Source organism: Spodoptera frugiperda, chromosome 23, assembly GCF_023101765.2.
Source record: "Spodoptera frugiperda isolate SF20-4 chromosome 23, AGI-APGP_CSIRO_Sfru_2.0, whole genome shotgun sequence".
NCBI classification, from domain to species: Eukaryota; Metazoa; Arthropoda; class Insecta; order Lepidoptera; family Noctuidae; genus Spodoptera; species Spodoptera frugiperda.
The window spans coordinates 14,020,640-14,042,749 of record NC_064234.1 but is presented as its reverse complement, the minus strand read 5'-3'; the positions used below and the strand labels follow the sequence as shown (position 1 = coordinate 14,042,749).

The 22,110-nt window shown below is 36.3% G+C and overlaps 2 protein-coding genes across 3 annotated transcripts in view; both read right to left on the bottom strand.

Moving 5' to 3' along the window:
* Positions 1-13,292, bottom strand: part of LOC118266783 (rho GTPase-activating protein 23) — a 358,039-nt gene extending 344,747 nt beyond the window's left edge. The window contains exon 1 of the mRNA XM_050703129.1: positions 12,875-13,292. Coding sequence (XP_050559086.1) covers positions 12,875-12,899 — 25 coding nt within the window. The 5' untranslated portion in view covers positions 12,900-13,292. The remainder of the gene's footprint in view (positions 1-12,874) is intronic.
* A 538-nt stretch (positions 13,293-13,830) lies between these two features.
* The window catches only part of LOC118267200 (protein scarlet), a 34,557-nt gene continuing 26,277 nt past the window's right edge, over positions 13,831-22,110 (bottom strand). For both annotated transcript variants that reach the window (XM_050703146.1, XM_050703147.1), the window contains exons 9-14: positions 21,542-21,673; positions 20,944-21,171; positions 19,101-19,236; positions 17,852-17,957; positions 15,784-15,884; positions 13,831-14,118 (exon numbers count right to left, since the gene is read on the bottom strand). In XM_050703146.1, the coding sequence (XP_050559103.1) occupies positions 13,943-14,118; positions 15,784-15,884; positions 17,852-17,957; positions 19,101-19,236; positions 20,944-21,171; positions 21,542-21,673 (879 nt within the window). In that variant the 3' untranslated portion in view covers positions 13,831-13,942. The remainder of the gene's footprint in view (positions 14,119-15,783; positions 15,885-17,851; positions 17,958-19,100; positions 19,237-20,943; positions 21,172-21,541; positions 21,674-22,110) is intronic.

The window sequence follows — 22,110 nt, the reverse complement described above, 5'->3', positions numbered from 1 at the left end:
CGAGTATATTGTTGAGTGAACCAGTCAAACGACACTTACCATCCCGCAAATTGTAATACCGATGACACGATCATTCATAACTGATGACTAACGACACGTCGATGCAAACAAGTGTCTCATTACACCGCATTAACAATAATGCGAGTAACATGATTCCTGTGACACAAATACACAATGGTACGTCGAAAGTAAAAAAGTAATTCAAACGTTCGATGAAGCGTGGAATCGTCAACATTGTATATTTGTGCGACCACCCCGCGCGGCCGTCGAACCTTAAACCTGCCCGATCTAATAAACTATTCCTGGTTGAGGGCAACGATTTACGTTGCATTCGCAATAGTAAAGTCTAGTGAAGCAATAGTGACTAAACTGGCCACAATGAATCGAGTGCGCGGGTAGAAACAGAATGCCGTACGTCATTGAATAAAAACATTTCATTCTACTACAGTACCCATAAATAACATTCACATCAAATTGGCAGACGAGACAGGAACGTTCCTACAACTTTCTTCTTTATTCAAAGTCATAAAGAATATCAAAATATTGACGCGTTCTTTAAAGTAAATTCAGAATTTGTTGCTCGTTTCCTTTTAGTATTCGAAATTTATTCGAGCAAAAAAATAGGCTTCGATCGTTCCCATGAAATGTACTGATCGAATCTCGAAACAGGTGTAAGTCAACGTTTTTCGGAGTGCCTTTAATAAACATGAGCCGACCAGAGTTTCTTGTAAATTGGTCGCCGATAGCAACGATGAAGTCATTTTGAAAAATATTCTTTAAAATTAGCAAAAAAGAACAATAAAATGTGTTATATGTGTATTTGGAAACTTACATGTAAAAAATCTAATCGATTTACAACTTACATTATTCATTACAAAGTAATCTGATCTTAAGAGAAGTTTGATTTGAAGTGGTTTCATCAATACCCATTGACAAGTTTTTGCTACTTAGCACATAGATACGAGTGTATATGGTATAGGCCAGTAATATAAGATGCCCATTGCCCAGTAATGCTCGCGCTACAATTCCAAGAACACATTGAATCGTACAAAACTCAAAGTAAATCGATTCCGCTAATTTCTTAGAACAAAGTGGCGTGTTGTTTATATGGAACTCTCTGTCTACCGCTGTACAGACAGACAGATATTATAATTAGCATGGCTGTTTTAATTAACATTAAAGTCTGCTCAAGAATTACGAAAACTTTCAACTCTGTCTCTATAGAATACTGGTTCAACCTCCTTACCCCGATCGACTGAGCGATTAATTTCAATTTAGTAATTTTCCAGGCAGGCGACATTATAAATTGTCCTGCCTGACAGATGTGAGACATTTTTGCATTGAATCTTGTACGATTTTGTGTAAATATAAAACTACTTCTTACATAAACTACAAGTAATAATGGATCGTTAGCATTTCGGAGAGAATACGACCTCTTTGTAAAGAACCAAATTACATTTTAATTACGTGGCCCGAAAGTGTATGTCGTACAAACCACAAAGCCTTGAAATCGATCCAACCGCATCATAGGTATGCTAACCTACTTTAAGATGAATAAGTTGATATTATTCTCCTTTATAACTATGATCTACATTTAACCTTTATTCCGCAGCGTGAAAGACTATAATCCTATGAAGGTATTATTCTACAAATGGAGAGTGACTTGACCACCTAAGCGAAATAAATCCAGACATGTCGTTAATTAGACATGTGTCAACACTGCCTTAAATCGATATTTTAATTGAAGTATTAATCAGATCCGGTTTAGCATATTGAATAGTTGACCACATGGACCACATGGGAAACCTTTCTCTTCATTAGATTGCTATGCACGAAGTACCTAGAGACTGCAAGAAGTGTCGCCGTGAATAATATCAGTGTATTTGAAATTCTATATTCCGAGATCACCTTGAAATTGTCTGTGGTCAGTGTCAGTGTGTTCATCTAACATAAAGTTCTTTGATTCTGTAGGCGATAGCCAACACGGGACAACGCACGGCCGGCGTGGGTGTATACCGGTACACTGCTCACTGCTGCACTCCGCCAATGGACACGAAAGCGAAAGTTGTTAACCACATCACAAAAGTATTAACAAACCAAATTTTATTTTTAAGCCTTCCAACTCTGACATTACTATCATTTATCACCGTTTCGGCATCGTGAAATACCGACCGGTAATTCAATGATTCACAAATTAAATAAATTGTATGCAACTTGCAATCTTTTTTGCCAGGCTTGCTAAACAATATTTTAACATTTATTTTCATTGATAGCTAGTCGAACATTTTTAAATTAACATACACTAATATTAAAAACATTAATTCACTACAGATCTACATTATCAAGGTTTCTGTAACACTCCATAGAATTTTAAGTAGATAATAATAAATCAATTTAGATTTTTTCATCTGACATACATACATGAATAGGTTTAGGGATAAATTATTACGATTTGATAGAACGTGGAGTCATCGAACTCTATAAATAGCTGTTACGGGCGCACAATAGCCTGTATCTGATCTATTGAGGTCCAACTCTAAATCGTATAGACTGGTCTTTTACAGAAGGCCAATTCACGCTGCGCGGTAACAAAATGGATCGTCTTACTCATAGAATGGTCTCGTAATTGCTTTCAACGGTTAGTGGAAATATTTTCTTTGAAAAATATGAGATTCACGGGTGTTAATCAACACTGCGTCAACGTCAAGCTAGCTCATGTGTAACTTTGGAGTTTTGAAATTGAAAGATGACCCCAATTCGTAAATGACAGCGAAAATGACTTCCTCATTGGTAAAGTCTTCATCATCGGTGCATTGAATACAGAATCCATTTGCAAAAAGCCATTATGGATGATATTAATGCTTTACATTGTTGTTAACCAAGTCTGGTTGCCTTACGGTTCCGTTAGCTCTCGTGACGAACTCTTAATTGAGCTTTTAGTGTTGACAAAGAATAATGTGAGACACGATTGGTATCGAATCCGACTCTTAGATAGTTGACCCACTTCGAAGCAAATGGATATCTCCGATAGGTGATGGATGACTGAAACTTGTGTTTTGTTAATTGATACATTTACGATCGGAACCTAAACGGTCTAATTAATAAAATTTAGTGTAATGGTACGATAGTAAAAGTATTTATTAACAGACATACAGTAGTTATTAGCACTTTTCTCTTGGCCTTATCCCAACTGGGGATTTTAAATCTATCGTACCTAGTGTGGCATCACATTTAATCAGCATTAAAACAGCTATAAAATACTTTAGTATTCTACCCATAGTTACATTTCATAGTTATCAAAAATTACAAAGATCTAAATAAAGTGAAACAAATCGGTCCAGTGACGGGCTAGCGAGCAAAAACAGTTTCTTAGGTAGGATAAAATATTACCTGGTTGTATCAAGAAGAACAATCAGCATCTCTGCAATTTAACGTCATTTGTGGGGCGCCATTACATCATATCTGACCGCAGTATTGTTATTATAAACACAACAACTAGATGTTTATGCATGCAGTTTATCCGTTCTTACGTATTCCTGATCACATGATGATAGCTAGAGAAGTTACTGGTGATATCATCGTTACGATAATTAATTATGTTTCTAGTTAGTTTTGTCACTGATTAAAATTGATTGACTTAACTTTAGGTATAGACACTTTATTAACCTATTACAGCATAAAGTATATTATAGCACTTATTATCATTTTAATTGAATTAATTATTCACAATATATAGAATTTTCTAGCGTCCGGTGTGTCAGCTCATAGAAGGGTCTCAGGTTCTTCAGAAACCAGCTTTAAAACAAACGAAATCAATGCTCGACTGTATAACAGAAACTTATAAGTCATCAACTCTTCCTCCGTATGTCGAAACAAAGCCATATAGAGGCAGGATGCGTTGGCGTTACATTAACTTTGGTAGGCAGAATGAAAGGTTCAAAGTTCGCAAGCAAGATAATATTGCCTCCAGCCGTCATAACAACCAGTTTCTCCACCACAGCTTGTCCAAAATCGGTAAAATCTTATGGGATTATCTGTTGTAATAAAGTCGAAACAATGTGACAATGTAGCTAAGAATTGTATTGTAAACCTGAATGAAAAAGAGTAACTTATATATTATTCTTGCTCGTTCTTCTCCATAGGAATCTATAGTTACTTTGGAACGAGCAAATAGCTTCACTAGAGGACTGGCCGACAGACAGACATTTTTATTATTATAGTTATTTGCTTTGACGTTTAAAAGTGCCTTCCTGGTCTAGTTATTTAAAATAAATAATTATGACTTTACACAAAGTACAATTTTGTTTTGACAAAACAACTAAATACATCCAATAATTACAAAGATCACCAGGCAAATAGCCTTTTAAATCCTTGATCTGCAACAGCAGTAGTTTCTTTATTTAATTAAAAACACAAAAGACAATCCCTACAATGGAACATGACACGAATACAAAAATAAAATCTCGTCCGCAGTGTCGCCACATTGCACGGCTGCATGCCTTATCTGTGTGCTGTAGTACCTAAGGTAACGCGACCAGACCTGATAACATTCCACGTGCATAACTGCGAAGAAAACACTCATATATGGTAATTACCACTGTTCACGCAAAATTGATTACATACGGTACTTAAAATAACTAACCTACATGCTAGTCACTGCTGTGTTCTTCTATGACTGTCGTTTACTTTGCTGTTCATGGAATTTGCTGAGCACAAACCTTTCTAGAAGGAAGCGAAGATCCAACGACATTTTGGTAGTAATGCTTCTTGTTTGTTTATTTCGAACCCAGCAGATGCCGTTAGTCAGTATAAAACTGACAGCTAGACAAGCTAAAAATATCATAGAATTGTAGATGCTACAACCTAATTGGCCAAAGACAGAAGAAGGCAAAGAAATCGTTCTACAAACGTGTAATATTTTTCTATTATATAGACACTGTCTTCTTTAAACAAATAAAGAGTGATAAAAACCACAGCAAGTCCGATACCGTAGTTTCCAAGAAAGCAATCACGGAACAATAAAACACCAATAAACCTCAGTATGAAATCCATAAAAATAAATCGAACAAACTATAAAAAAGCAACAGGACATGTCGACGGTTAGGTTTCGTGTAAATCCGATTAACTAGTTGCATGTACAACTTATAAAACTTGTTTTTAATAAATGAGTGGAAGTTTAAGGTTACAAAGGGATTATTTTTTTCTGTCTGACGTAGTTGGCTTTGTTGCTCGACAAACGCTATGAGCTACGAAAGTTAGAGAGTCCAATAGCATCGCTTTGTTTGTGTTAACTAAAAATATTATCCAAAGTCAAAACGCTTTTGTTAAATCTACAACTTTACTACCTAGTAGTGATATATTCTTTGCTTTCCTATCAGCATCATACGTAGAGTACCTAACTACCACATTCCTTTATTCTCTAAAGCAAATAGCACTCGCCTTTCCAAACAAATTGTCAACAGAAGAAAATATAGTTCACGGTCTTCAAATTAGAATTACGAGCCACGCACGATATCCACTTTCGAAGGTAATGTAACGACACGAACAAACCGATAATTCTTAACCAAACCTATCGGCCAAATAACTTGGTAATGACGCAACCTAGTCCCCATATACGGTATTGTTTTCACTTGATACCCAAATACGACCACTTCTTAAACCTAATCGTCAGAATGCTTTCTATTTCAATAGATCTTAAAGTTTTCAACGATTCAGCCACGTATGGTGCAGATCCGGTGGCCGAGATAGGAACGGACAAACGGACGAAGGCAAGGCTGTTGTCACTGCTAAAACTGGTGACATCAGTTAGCAGAGGAGTAAGGAAAGGACAATGCAATAATAGGTAGAAGTATAAAGTAAACAGGATACAAAATATACATCAAATCGGTACCTACACGTAATTTTGTGAATAGCCAATAACGCAATGAATGTTCGGAACAATGATCCAATTGTGAATTATAGTACAACATCTACAATTTGGTCCGGCAAATGTGTCAGTGTTAATTAATCATTCGCTACAAATATCTTCATTTCAATGACAATGCAATTGAAAACAATTGTCTTCGAGATAAGAAATTCGTTTCGTAATGATGTTGATTGATAGCTACGAGCTGAGAATTTGATTTTACGCAAGATCCATCTGTAATTTACAAACAAACGAACCATGAAATTGAAGAAACACGTATAATTGTATAAAAATGCGACGCAACACCTTATGGTGTGTATGGCGTAAAGCGTTTAAAGTAATAGCTGGGTATTACCGCTGTCGGCTGTAGCATGGTAATGGCTGCGCGGACGCAGTGCTACAGCGTCAAGGTCACAGTGAGATGCGCTCGCGTCACCGTCACAAAGTTTGTTTTTAATAATTACTACACAAATCATAAAGGAAAATACATTTTCAATGTGTGAACATGTGATTCTTCAATTGATTTGACATTCCTATAGGACTAAATTATTTCTTCAATAACCAATGTTAAGGCGCCTAAATTAAACTTCTCAATCTGCTATTAAAAGTAATCAACTAAGAAAAATATCCTATCAAAGTATAACTATTGGATAAAATAATATTATTCAAGTCTTATGAAATCAATAAGCTAACAAAATAATTAACTCTGAACTAGTTATCGCGAATCTCAACTCATTCTTAGTTGACCCGAGAGTAGCGGGCGCCGATAGCTATCTAACCATCTGACCCGAGGCCCGCTTGCTATGAATATTGATCGGAGCTGCATTAATATGGACGCCGCGACCTTAATTATATCTGTTTACAGTATGCATGATCATGCACGTGGCCGCTCGACAACAGAATCGACAAACTCGGCTACTGTATTAGAGCTTCCTCTATCTAACCTTCTTTTTATGGCCATAAGAGTTCATTAATGGACATGATGTTACATTTAGTGTCAATACCGTCAACACACACCCGCAGCTTCTTCAAAAATGTCAATCTCAATGTTTTAACATTCATAAAACCCACTCCGAAGTAATTAAAGCCGTTATTTAACCTCACAGCCCGTTTGGCCGTACGTCCTGAATAAGTCTCAGATTACACGAAAACTTTCAAAGCATTTTGTAACTGCCCTACCAAGCTTCATAAGGGATTATGTGCTTAATTGCTCCATAAATCCGAAGTTGTGCACCATAATTGCAGGTAAATATAGTAATTTATCTCGAGTCAAGCGACTTCTCGTCGGAGGCTGGTGCATATGGAAGGCCAAATATTAGCGCGTGTGTCATAGCTAACGGAAAACATTTACTTAACGAGCCTTTTATAGGAACTGGTTGCTTCTCTCGGCCACTACGGAATGATAATCTCGATGATACAAAGTTACTTGAACGCGCAGGTATTGCAGATTGTACGCTTTCATCGGCACGTTTCACTTCTGCTAAAAAGGAAGCCGTTAAAACAAGCACGAGTCTCAAATGATCGATGAACCTAAGAAACCTTTTAGTAATTTCCTGGTCCAGCCAATTACTCCACATTTACACTTCCTTGTTTGGACAAAAGTAACAGGCAGGACGTTCATTATTTACCCGTATCTTGACAATAGCGCCACTACTCCTATAATAGAACACGGCTTTATTTATTGACAGCAATAATAACTGCTAACATTGTCTAACAAACTAGTCGTTGCTATGGAGAAAAGGATATCACTTTTTACATCAGAGCAGGAATTGAATGTAACTCACATTATCACATCTGAATCAGGATACGTTTCAGACATTAATAATAAGGGAGTTCAAAAAAACAAATTGAGTTTTCGCAACAAAAACATACAGGCAACACAATTCATCGAAATCGAGTATGAATCATCGAATGAATCGATTCGATTGATGTTATCGTATTCGTTTTATAAAAACAGTGTACACAAGGTTTGGGACGTAAGCCCGTAATTGTGGACATGCAAAAGTGATTCAACGCGGTCACTCGATAGGGATCGCTACAACCGGCTTCATTTTTGCGGCTTATCCGGTGTGTGTTACACAATTACCAACCGTCGTTGGTTGCTTTATTCATATTTAAAAGGCTTTACTAATGAACAAACATGAATTTAACACTTAAAAATGCCAACAACACAAAATATTCTTAACAATTTTGGTTTTCTTAATAATGAAGATATGAACTATTAGCGTCAAGGAAGTTGGACCCGTCAGGGACTAATAAAGGCTTGTTATGCAGAATTTTACTGGAGCATTGCACTGCAGCGGTGCGCACTGTAGGATAATTAAGGGTCGGTGACCCGGTGCAAAGCTCACAAAGGGAGCTAGTGCTAAAATTCAACCTCCTACTAAACACGAGTACGGGAAATGTGGTATTCAACCGTTACTAGTCATATTTTTAGCCCTAGTCAATAGTACTATAAATAATACTCATGTTTCTGTAACTACCAATAATCCTCACGTAAATCGTGTTCTGTGCAGTAACGTATGAAACAATGCGTAAAGTTCAGTTACTTATCTTCTTTACTGTAGTTATCTTTTCGGCCTTCAACTCTTATGGAACAATGAACACTTTGTTGCTCAATTCATCATTTACGAAAAAAAGTCTACCATTTTCGTTCTTTGTACACCGGTCAATACTCCATGTGTTCAAAAGATGTTATGCTACTCGGGAGGCAACAAGATTTTTAAAGACTGGGGTTTAGCTTTGCTGTAAAAATGTACTTGGGTATTGAAGAAATCTTCAAGTAAAACTGCAATTTGAATCTTCTACAGTCTACCCTACACAATACCTCGTACATTGATTGTGGTTCCTTTTAAGGATTTTCCTCCCCAGCCTACATTTCTGAGAGTTCGAGTAGCAATGTGATGTCACATGGTAAACGCATCGGCATTCAAGTGTCAACCCGGGTATTGTCCACAACAAGTTGGCCCTGTTCCCGACTTGCTTTTTGTTCAGATACGTGAGACTCCACGGCGCGTCTTAACGAGCATCAAACCAGTTCCACATATCATCGCGTCATGCCAAATCTGGTAGTAAATACTTCGACACTCCGTTTGTTCTCGTACTTTTTCATTGCAACGAAAATAACATTACAGTTTGATGGACAGTTATCGTTGACAATTTTACAAAATGGGTCTTAAAATTTAAATTCTTCGGTGAACCGTATGGATCCCCCTGATCGCTATCATCCGTAATTATGGACTTTCACTTGTCTGTTAATGTGACCGATGCCATAGTAATTGGTTTCGAACAAGAAACAGCAAGATTGGCGAAATTATTCTCATTATAATGCCGAAGTTGGATTATAAAAAAGAGTATCACGCGAGACTTTCCTTTCACGTTCTTGGAACGTAACCCGCTAATTACCGAGTTCATCGGTCTCAAGTTACATTGGAACCGATTTAGGAAGACCATTAGACTATTTATCATCGTCGACTAATACAGTGAGACAGCCTGCTTCTTTTTATTTCGTAACCACTCGAGCAGAAGTTGCATGATGATAATAAACAAATCTGTCTGTTGGTTAAACAAGACTAATGGTGGCAGTATGAACTTTAAAAATTTGCTAACGATACGATATGAACAAGACTTGAAAGGAACCATTTAGAAATCTAGAATAAAGCAGCGAAGACATAAACATGTAATAACACATATTTATAGCTATTACTCGCAGATTACAAATATAATTTAGTCACAATCCGTACCTATTTCAACTTAGAACAACTTACTTAACTAGTAACGCTCCCTGACCGCGTTTGCACTTCAACTTTTTAATATTTTACCGATGCAAAAATATTGCAACGCAGACAGGTAAAATAGTTATCCATGAGAAACAGGTTAAAACGGAAATCTGAGCACCGATTTAATGAATCGCATCCGTAGCTGTCGCAACTTGCGATAGACAAGTAAGCTCCTTAGGAGGACTAAGTAAGCAGTCTCATTAATCGGTAACTATCGGCCAACGAGCGTATCTGCGGCTGATTTAAAGGACTTCTTCCTGCCAATCTTCGGTAATCACTTTTCAATAAGAGGGCAATTTGTTTCGTTCCAACATAACCGTATTAAAGTCTTAAAGACAGCTCCGTTTATCTTGATCTGTCTCAAAATATCCTTCTTCGTGTATTTAATGATAACAAGTATTGATTATTTAAAATTAATGTGTGGATATAACTAACGGTAGGTATAATATTGCTGTATTACATTTACATATTTGAATTTTTTAATACTCGTCCTGTAACCTGGAAGATTTTTAATAAATTCGTTATTAGGATTTTTATAACCTATTGCAGCTAATTATTCAACTTTGAATGTCACGTATGACGTGTGTTAACTAAGTACAGCTAAAAAGTTCTACCAGATATCGATCGTTTATTTGGAAATGGTCATCGTTGGTCGATACCAACGTGATAAGGAATGAAGATAATGATTGTCGATAAACTAAGTACACAGTAACTACATCTGTTTGGTAATGTGAGCATGTTCAATATTAGTAGGTAGAAAATGATCGACTAACTTTACAAAGTAGGTACTACTAACTAGCTGTAACTACATGACACTAAACAGGATTAAAATAAAACATTACCACCATCTTTTCTATTCCAAATACGGTTTCTTTCTACAATGTTTATCTTCTAAAGTCACATACGCTTGTTAGGTAAACGCAGTTTGCCTCGACGACGATACGACACGCAATCTGTATCGAGAAGCAGTACCGAGCGACCTTTGTCGGTTAGCTAGCTAGTAACTATGCCGTGACTTCGGACAATTAGTTCGAACGTTATCTAGATCCCCGTGTTATTGGTTTTGTCAAGCCTGCAACGTTTAAGAATTGATTAGAGATATCTACGGTTGGATTTTTGTTGATTTTTTGAGCTTAGTTTTGGCGAAAGAAATTAATTAATGGAAAGCGGACAGTAGTTAGTTACAATTTTGTTTTGTTTATTGCAAAGAGGTTAAGGTTGAGGTGCATTGAATGCGCTTTATTAATTAATTCTATGATAAAAACAGAGAGACTACTAGTTATTTACCAAATCATTTAGTTAGTTATGTGTATTTAAAGTTCCTTGTAAACTAGTAAAAACTCGAGAATATTTAGCTAAGCCTGACGGGAAACAACTACGTAGTCCAGTAGACGCATTTACAACCACCAAATCAGAAAACCGAAACAAGATTTCATTACAATTCATAATGTAATGCACCAGTAAACACAATGGCTTTCATTTTCACTATTGACATTGGCTACTGCAGGCAACAGTGTACTTTTTGGGAGCTATGTAGACATGACCAAAGAAACAAATACGGTGGAACTTTTAAAGTAACATTGTGCAATGTCAATAGGACAGTGATTTAAGCAGAGTTAATACCAAGTATAAAGCAGATTTTCATTGCTTGTCTTTCGGAAATCACAATTTTAAGGTTACATGCAACAGGTAACAACCTAACAAGTCATTCTTCATTTTCCCTTTTTCGTTTTACTGAAAGGAATCCAATAACTATGGCTTGCAATACAAAGGTGATTATAGATAGGTAGTTATTTTAGTTTTAAAATCATGCTACAAATGGCTAGAGTTATTTAATTGCGGTCAGTACGAGTCTTTTATTACAATGACGTCATAATGTAGGAAGGTACTAGACACCGAACACCCACTAGCAATCTAGAGTGTTTTTATCTACCTATTTGATAACATGAGTGGAGTCCACAGGTTTTAGTTCTGTGTAAAATCCTGATAAGTACGAAGTACCTACCTACTTAGGAAAGAAAACAGTTCGCTTGCTTTTTAATCAATAACGGTTAAACCTGTTTCGTACGTGCAGGGGTTATAAGTGAAGTGGATTATTTAATACTTCGCCAATTTATTTTAATGAGTACCGAGTGTATTAACTACGGTGTAAGTTTGACTAGTAACCTATTCCAAATTGTTTACAGGTGACTAAGCAGTGTCGTCTGTCAAGCTGATCATAGAAAAATGTTGTTTATAAAAAACATAAACATGTGACGCGCAAGGGGTAAATTAACATGAGAATAGACAAACAGCCGACAGGATGTCGACGTAAAAAATAGAATCGTCCGTTTTATAACATCCAGCTAAGTAGATCATACCCATGGTTTATTGTTTTTAACAGTTACTTCCATTGTTAAGTTTTCGTTAATGCAAAAAGATTATCATCTTCACAAGCACCTACATTACAATGGGTTCAATAACACCCATTCAAGTTAGATACCAACCAGATACGTTTACTATTCTCTCTGTGGCGTGATTGAAAATGATAATATCAATACCTTCTCACCCGTTGCATCTCAACGAGCTCTTCATGACTACCAAATAGGTTGCTTATCAATTCAACTCTTTGGTTTAATAGCGCGGTTCCATCGACAATCTCTACATCTAACACCAGATCATTAAAAAAACATTGGGATAATCAATGCTTCGTCCTTGTTTCACTTTAGTCCCTTTGTAATTCCTGTGGAGAGGTTGCATTCTCTCGGCGGCGTGGCGGGGCCGCGCGCCTTGCTCCGGCCACTAAGGTGCAAGCTTGCGCGGGACTGTGTTACGTTTGAGACTTTAACTTACTTAATGCCAATGAAACGACCTACGTCTTTGTATTCTCAACTTACAACTTAAGTTATGACCTCAGCCAAGTTATATTGGTTGCATTTTCAACAACCGTGTATTTACATTTGTACTAAAACCTGTTTAACTTCCCGCCTAAATACCTTTTCGAAATTATCTTAGGTTAGAATTCAAGTAAGACCTGAACAAAGTTAGCTGGAACACTCGAAGAGTTGTATTTGTTTTGGTACAATAACAAACGGTATTTTCTCAAATATGACATGTTGATGTACGAAGTAATCATAGCAAGAATATAGGACAAACGATAAATAAACACTGTATTATCAGTACCGATAAAGTAACTGGACGTCTCACTAACCTGATGGCTCGGCGCAGTCGCTCATAATCCAAGCTGCATTTTAACCTCAAAAGACACCAATAGCACAGTCACGAAACACGAAGGTCACGGTTATGTTATATTGCATAATATCACCAAGCCTTTACACCAGGAATTGAAGGGATTTACAAAAAACAATACACGACCGAGGATTACTGTTAATCTGTTATCATAAACACACGAATGCACTGTTCGATGCACGTTTATAATTCAACAAACGACGCGAGTATCCATTCAAGACTCCATCAAATCGCATATTTGAAGAGTTATCTAAATAATACAAGCACCAGTGAGGACTCGATGTCATAAGTTTTATGCAGTTTACGAATAAACATGTCACAGCCGTGCACTGCACTCCGTCTGACACGGCGAATATGGCGGATGAATTTGAACTACGCTTGCGCCGCGACGAGCGAACGCCCGTTGTTCGCCGTGCCGGCAGGTACAAAAACATGGGCGGAGGTCCCGCCATCTATCGTTTTTATTGTGAACTTCTCGGAATGACGCACGTGTTATTTTGAATAGGTAGTTCGTAATATATTTAATAGAGGGCGGTAATCTTTCCTTTGCTCCATGTTGTTTTTTACAGTTACGGATTTTTAGAAGTTAGAAAAATTAAACACAATAGACTTGTAGGGTTTTTTATTATTATTTTTTACAAACAATTAATTATCTATTTATAATCTTAGTGGTCAAACTCTCAAAAACTGAGGTGCGAGTATAAATTCTACGTAGGATATGTCTAGTAGAAATAAAGTTATTTCGAACACAAATAATATAACCATCTTTCAACAAAAATAAACTGGAAGATTGAAGAAATGGAAATCGATGACAGTAGACAGCAGGTTTAAAGAAGGAATTAAAGTAAAAATATAATTAAAAATAGGCAAAAAGATATGCGTGTAGGTCCATTTATCACAAGAAATCAACAAAAAAAATCAATACAATAAAATCTTTATTTTAATTATTTACATCTGGCTGAATACATTTCTATCATAATAGACACCATACCAAAAGTAATTAGTCAAACAATACAATTAAAAACACAATTTATTTTCTCCTAGTTCTATGTCGTAATGCTAGCACGGCTAGGCTATGGAATGCTAGGTATAAAATGAAGAGCGCCAATACATCCATCCATAGATTACTGCTTTGGAAGTCGTAAGTGGTCAGGACCTCTTCACCGGTACTTAGGCACGGCATCCCAGCTTCATTTGAAATGCATGCTGTGAAAAAAATAAAAAAGTTCAAATTAAAAAAGGCGCTAAAAGTTAGTTCATTTCTATTACGTCATTGTTACGTTTCTTTTTTGTTCAATGTAGGTACCTAAGCCAGAATTTTTAACTAGTATATTAGTTTTTTTTACCTCATACACATGGGAATCTGGTGCTAAGTACCGAGTGTTTTTAAATAAATTGAATGGGGTAGGTAGAGAGACCTATCTACGTCACCTACATAGGTACATACATAGTCTTTTATCTCTATTGATTTGTCTGTAGGTAAAGTAATTTAAACCTATGCTTTTAGGAACGAACGTCCTATATTTTATTTTAAATATTAATTCATTAATTGCGACAAGATTTTGTGTATACAGCCTGATAGAGCAATAAAAAAAATAATGTCGACTCCGTACTCCGAGGTGAACGACCTTAATCTGTCAAATTCAAAATGCTTGTTTCAACAAATGGCGCCGTATCTTGTTTGACAACAGGATTTAAATAATAAAGTACTTAACACATTTTTAAATGCAACTGAGATACGAGTTCTAACTACTCTTTACCCAAACTTATTGTTTTTTTTTTTGTTCTATTTACCTGGTAGACCCTTTTTATTGAGGAATATCCCAAGCCAGGCGCCATATTGGCCTACCTGACTTTAAAAGGAGTTTTAAGAAAAAATTGGACAGGTGGTCGGCGCACATTAGGAAGTGCTAAAAAATTGGAGAACCATTGATTCTTAATATTTTTTAGATCGTAGATTCGATTTGTCAAACTTGAATTACGGAAAATCACCCTTATTGCTATGCTTATAAAGCTGATACTAATAAAATTATTGAAATATTCTAATGATAGTTTCATCTCAGGCAATTTCCTGTCGCTTCAAAAATATGTTGTGTTCTCATAACGCTTAGAGGTTAGAAATTAATTGTACCTACTTAAAGTCAAGCATACACTGTCCTTCGACACGTGTCGTAGCGCTACGTTGCCAGACTTTGATCGATATTTCTAGCAACATCAAGATCGCGTCGTTTTGGGCATAATTCGCGACATCGGCCGACTTCAATTGATATGTTGCCGATACATGTCCTAGCACATTTGTCCCCCTAGTGCGTCCTTAGCTTAATGTATCAATCTTACCTAGGTCTATTGATAGTCTTCTTCTAATAATAACTAATTATATTTATAACTACAAAGATAGTTGAGAATGTTACATACCGAAATAGTTTTGATGTATTGCCAAAATACCTTGGCTTAAGTACTACATATTAACATAATAGGAATTGCCTTACGGGAAAACATACCTACCTACACCTTTAAAAAAATCTAGTTCCTAATTTTACGTTATAGATGGCGACACGGGGCTTAGAGTAAATACCTACACGCTATTTACTTATTTCGCAAAATGAATAATTATTATTTTGTTTGTTTTAAATTGGCATTTTTCAAAAGCTATCGTTAAGTTCGAATTTCTTTGACCCTATAGACCCTATAAACTAATTGGAATCCAGACCAAAGAATGTATTAGTTTTTCATTGGTCTAAAAGTTTGGGTTAAAGAAACCCGATCTTACGGCAGTTCAAGAGAGAGATTTCATGCAAGATTTTCAACTTTACTCAATTGTAATAAAGTAAAAAATTACTTATAGATGTGCTGTCGTCAGTTATAACTTACTTATATTTTGAACTCCGTCCCACTGCAGTATGCTCATGGCCTCGTTGGAGTACATCAGCCAGGAGAGGTGGCGGATCCAGGATACGTATTTTGGCATTGAACTGGAAAGGAAAAAACATGACAACTCGATCAACTTAATAAGATGTGAGGTAAGTTTTAAGTTATCTAAAACGATATAATTATCAAATTTTAGGTATCTAAAACGACTAGGAATTTTATTTTATTTATGACTGGCTCGGCAAACTTCGTTCAGCCTCAAACATTTTAACTCACTTCCACAAGTTATTTAAGACCAAAGACAAAATTTAAGACGAAAATTTTCAAAATCAGTCCAGTCGTTTTCGAGTTTTGGCGAGACTTTCGAACAGCAATTGTTTTTTTTTTAATATATTATAAAGAGAGATTTCCAATTTAAAAATTAGATTTTTTAGCTTTTATATGCCAGCTACGAAAAGTCGTAAAGAAAATGTCTAAATAAAGTATTTATTTTATGTGCGTATAAAATAAATTCCTTTGCTGACAATTAATTTTAAATCTAAACAGTTGAGTTCATAGACCCGGACCTACTTTTTTTTTTCAAGTGCCATAGAATAATGGATTCAAATTTTGTATAATAAAATCATTACTGGCACAATCGAAATTGCGGAAAAAAGCTACAAAATAAATAAAAAATCCTTTAATGGCGTTGATATTAAAGACCATGAATTATACATGTTAATAAATATTTTTTTTGTAATAATTTACGTCAACGACCAACGCATTACAGGTGTTCTCTTATTACCTATAATATCTATCTAAATTATAAAGATTCGTACTAATATAGTACGAACTTCGTACTATATGAGTATGAATTATGTCTCTGTCGTATTCTTTTCAGACTTTTGGTGTAGCTTTTGTTTCAGGAGTTGAAAGGCAAGAAGTCGTAAAATCGATTTACGGGATAAGCGAAGACAAAAAATTACTAAATGACAATAAAAATATACTAAATAAATTTTCTCAAAGTAATAATAATTAAAAACAACAACATAGTTATACTGTCGTATTGAGAAACCTTTTATTTTTAAGTCGGTTAAAAATATTCTGGACTTAAAGGAGAAAAAGCTATATGTGCCGTGAATATTACAGTATACAATAGCTTTCCTACTACAGGCATCTCACTCTCACTCTCTCTATATTTAGCTCTCTTATGTCATTATTAAATTATATGTTTTAAATTATTTAATATTATGTGACAAAATACTCGTAAGAACAGAACAGATGTAAAAGGTAGCTCTATGCCTGCGGGCGACAGCTCCAGTCTTCACTGATTTATGACGTCAATGCCTCTAAGCATTGCAGATCAACACCTGTTCATAAAGTGGACTGTGGGTGATTTATAGGTACAAGGTAGGATATTAAGCTCGTTTGCTGTATAAATAGTACACAAAGATATGTATAATAAATAGATGATCTTTGCAATTCTGATTACTGTGCCACTGTGTGTCTAATAGCTAGTCACTCAACATTTACGATGATCAGAATAATGATGTTGATTAGCGTTTTCATCATCAGCTTTCCCAGTGACAACTGAGCATAGCCTAGGGTTCTCCAATAGCACGGCACTGAGTTCGGTCTTCAGACCTTTGTATTCATCCACTGTCAACCGCTTTGGAGATATTGTTACTCATCATTGCTGAAAGCCGACTCACTCTTTGATTATTTTGCGCAGTGGTTGGGTGGCTGGGAGGTTGCTGTGCAACGTGTAACGGGATCGATGAGCGCTGGCAAAAAGTAATAATAGCATTTCTTGAGTAAAATGACCATTTTCCGGTCAGGAAGTTCAGCGATGTTTCACCCCCGTGCCTCAGAAAGTATGTCAAGCCGTTGGTCCTACGCCTGAGCTCTCTCCAGTTGTGTCGGTCTGGCGTCCCATTGCGGCTGGTAGACCAGAGCATAAAAAGACTCGGTTCATCAGAGGACGCTGCTGCCCGGTCTTTGATAATAATGTTGTCCCTAAATCGCCACGACACCCGTGGATGACCAATGCATTTTACCCTAACATCAGCACCATCTAAATGGTGATATTTACCTTAATTTAATGAAGAGCCCGGAGGTCATCATGAGGGCGTAGTCGAAGGGTACCAGGTAAGCTATCGCTACTGGCATGGAACCAAACGCACACGAGAAGAATGATCCTGGAATAAGAAAGAGAAAATAAGTACCTATATCCTATATGATTTTACTCTGCCACTGACCTAAGTCAAGGTCAGCCAAATGATCCAATTGAGATGGGACATTCGTGATTTGTATGGGCTTTTTAACGTGAAAAGTTGTTGTATGAGTTTCTATACAAGACAAACTAAAATCCGTTGCGTGCGATGCGTCCGATGCGAGCCTGTGGACGCTTACTTTAAAGCAGGCTGACGGAAACTAGATTTTCTTTTTACTTCTTTTTTTTTAATTTTCCTAATGACGTTGTAGCATTCGTATTTTATCATATGTGTCGCTATGTCGTGAGTGTGTATGTTATGTATGTTACGCTAGACTTTAATGCTACACAGCTATGTGTAGTCGGATCTCCAAAATATTTATTTTCCATTTCTATATTTATTTACTTAATTTATATTTTCATTGAATTTCCTTATACATCGGTAGCTAACCTACATGGCATTTAATATATTAATCGATTAACTATTATTACTTGACAATTTTATTAGTGTTTAAATTTAAAAACTAATGAATATCAAGAGACCCCAGGTGTTAGTTTACATAAACAAATTACCTAATTAAATAAATATATGGCATTAAAACATTTATTTTAGACTTTAAAATTTAAGTTATAATTAGTTTTCATCAAGTTGCATATTATTTATGTACCTACTTGGTTAAGCGGATCTTTCAATGTGAATAAAAAAAACATCTTAACTACTTAACAAGAAGACATTTGTATTTGTGCATAATGTTTGAAAACTATTTAGATAAAGGTACGACACAGACTTAGGGATAGCGGTAGCACAGTGGTCACGTGCTGCCGTGCAACTTGAGACACACATGTCCCTAGAGATGTGCCGTAAAAGGCGTTGCACTTGCACCATGGGAGCTAACCAAAAGGCCAGGCTTTTTTGAAGGTGCCCCATATCAAAAACAAAGGTACGAGACGGACAATAAATAAAATATCATGTGATATACAATGGGGGTGACTTCAGTCTCGTCCTGAATCTGGATAAAACTTTGCATTGAACCCAAAAAAGTTGGAAAAGCTAAAAATATCAATAAGCGTATCATCGCTAGGCTTAAATTGCAAAAAATATCTTCAAGTTTACTGTGACTAGACTTACCACAAGCGATGGCCACATTCAGCACTAGGATCGCCAAGAAGACGGTGAAGCTGAACGCGTACAGGGATCCACGGAGCCCTGCGATCCAGTACACCACCAGCGTGAACAGGGTCGGCTCTATCAGCAAGCCTGGCAACTGGAAATAAAGTAATATACATATGTCGTAAAGTATGATTTTCAAAATACTATTCGGTTCTTAAAAATACATCTATACTAATATTATAAAGCTGAAGAGTTTGTTTGTTTGATTGTTTGTTTGTTTGTTTGTTTGTTTGAACGCGCTAATCTCCAGAACTACTGGTCCGATTTGAATAATTCTTTTTGTGTTGAATAGTGTATTTATCGAGAAAGGCTATAGGCTATAAAACATCACGCTATGACCAATAGGAGCCAAGCAGAGCGGGTGAAACCGCGCGGAAGTAGCTAGTGTAATATGAATTGGGTACCTACAGAGCAGATGAAGCAGTCGGGACCCATTCTAGAAAGCCATCCGTATGTGCCACTAAGTCTTCATATTTAGAATGGGTCCCGACTGCTTCAATTTTACGATGACTTTCTTGTTTTAGGGTTTTTGCATTTTCATATTATAAAGAAACGCAGTCGGGTCTTTTAGTTTTTTTTAAACGTCTGTTTCAAACGAACTAAAGACACATCTTGCTATATTATGCGACCCTAGTAATTTTTGGCGCCAAACAAAATGTCGGATTTTCGGTGCCAAATTCGAACATTCAGCTCACTCTCTAGCCTGAACGACTCGATGGATTTCAGCTTGATAGGGGTTGTTTGATTCGTATTTACTGTGAGAGTGACACTAGATATGTATAACAAAATATAAAACTAAAAGAAAATAAAATAAAAAATGGTAATTTAAAAAACCCCACTGCGTTGCTTTATAAAATGATAATGAAAAAAACCCTAAAACAAGAAAGTCATCGTAAAATTTAAGCAGTCGGGACCCATTCTAAAAAGCCAACCAGTCGGGTTTTTTAGGTTTTTTTATTAGGTACCTTTTTTATTCTCATATTTTCATGTCTTATCGAATCTTAGTAGGACTCGGGCCTTAACCAATACGTGTACTACAAAAAAAGTAGGAGAAACCGTGCTTAACCATTTACATGCGTGTTGGAATTTCGAAAATGAATGAGAGTGGAATTCACGTTCAAATGTTACTTGTCTGCTCTAAATAGACCTTTTGGATTAATGTATAAAGTATGTTGGTCTCATGGAGTTCAACAACAATCCATATAAGAACATACTATAAAGTTTTTTTTTTTTATTACGCAATCTCATAGGCTCGTTGGCAAATATTTTGATCGACACTGGATTAAACCGGATCGAAATGGAATTAAAAACGGCGAAACCCTTGGCCACACAGGTTTTTGACAGTAATTTACTTTTAATTAACTAATTGATTCAAGAAATATCTACTCAATTTTTTTATGGTATAGTGATAAAAGATCATCTTCTATTTTTACCATTTATAAACATAAAGTAGTAAAGTTGTTTTTTCCATGGAATGGTGCCATTTTTCCATGACTTCATTTCACGTATTCCATATTCTTTCATAGATACCATTCCTTCTACAAGCCAACCATCTTAACCGTCTTTTTTATTTTTTTTTTTTTTTTTGAGGTGGAAAATCATCCAATGACTTCTCCCGCCTTGGGCAAGGCGGGAGGGAGTGTCAGACTCTTACTGACTAAAAACCACCCCGGTTCTACACCTGCTTTTCGAGCCAAAGCCCCGGTAAACCCGCTAGGTAGTCGGCAGCTCCGGATCTTAACCATCTTAACATCCTAATAATGTAAGTAATTATGTTATTGTAAAAACCCATCTAACTTACCAAAGCCACCATCCTCGCAGTATAATAGACGGGCGCTGAGTACAACCCAGCCTTCAACTCCCTGTTGAGGAGTGGGAACTCCTCAGGGAACATGTGGAGGACAGAGTACATGGGGCTGAAGGTGTTCTCTGCTATGATGATGAAGAGGGCACCCTGAACATCTTGGATGCCAGACTGGGTCAGCCGAGCGGTTCCCATGAAGCAGAGACCCGCTGTTAATGCTATAGCCTGGAAAGAGTAGTGGTATGTTCCATTAGTAAAATATTTCATGACATACAAATGAGTTAGAAAATCTGTTGATTGGTAAGTTTACAATTCCGTTTTCTATAGGTTAAAATTGGTTAAATAAGTCTACCAATCGAAATGACTGTTGCCAATTAGGTACTCGTAATAGGTACCATTCATTAATAATTCATAGAAAAACATACAATTAAGTACCTATTTCATTATGTATGTCCAAGAAATCGTAAATTATAAGAACTACATTAAACTATACCGTTTTGACTAATGATGTTCTTGTTTTATTGCTTTTTTTACAACTTTGAGGTCATAAAATTTAACTAATCAAAATATTTTTTTACTCAATACGAATTCTTACCAATTTCTGTAGTATCCTCACGAACTGAACTCGTGGGTCTCTGATTACAACTAGTAGATATCTGTATATTAACCACCATAGCTTGGTGAGGAAGAACGGGGCTACGAAGGTATCGTGAGGTTCTACGGCAAACTGCAAATGACGAAAAAAGAGGGTCTATTATTATGAAAATAAAAACATTTAGACACAAAAAAAAAGTAATAAAATACGTATTTTTTATGGGCAGGCTCGCCACTACCTCCAATACCGCTACAACTGTTGTAAGCCAGGATCTACAATAGATACAACAACGAAACTATCGGAACACTGAAGTCCGGTGGGTCCCAGGGACATGAATGACTGTCTTGGATCCCGCAACGAAATATATCAGAAGATATTATTAGAGAAGAATAATAAAATATGTATCTACAAATGTACCTCTCCTCATCCTATATGGTCGTTCATTGCCAGTTATATTGGAACGACCCTTACGATTTATACCATTCCCAGGATCCATTATTGAATTATACTTAAACGATAGAAAAGGCCAAGAATGTAGCCTTGCGGTACACCAATCGTAATTAATAGCT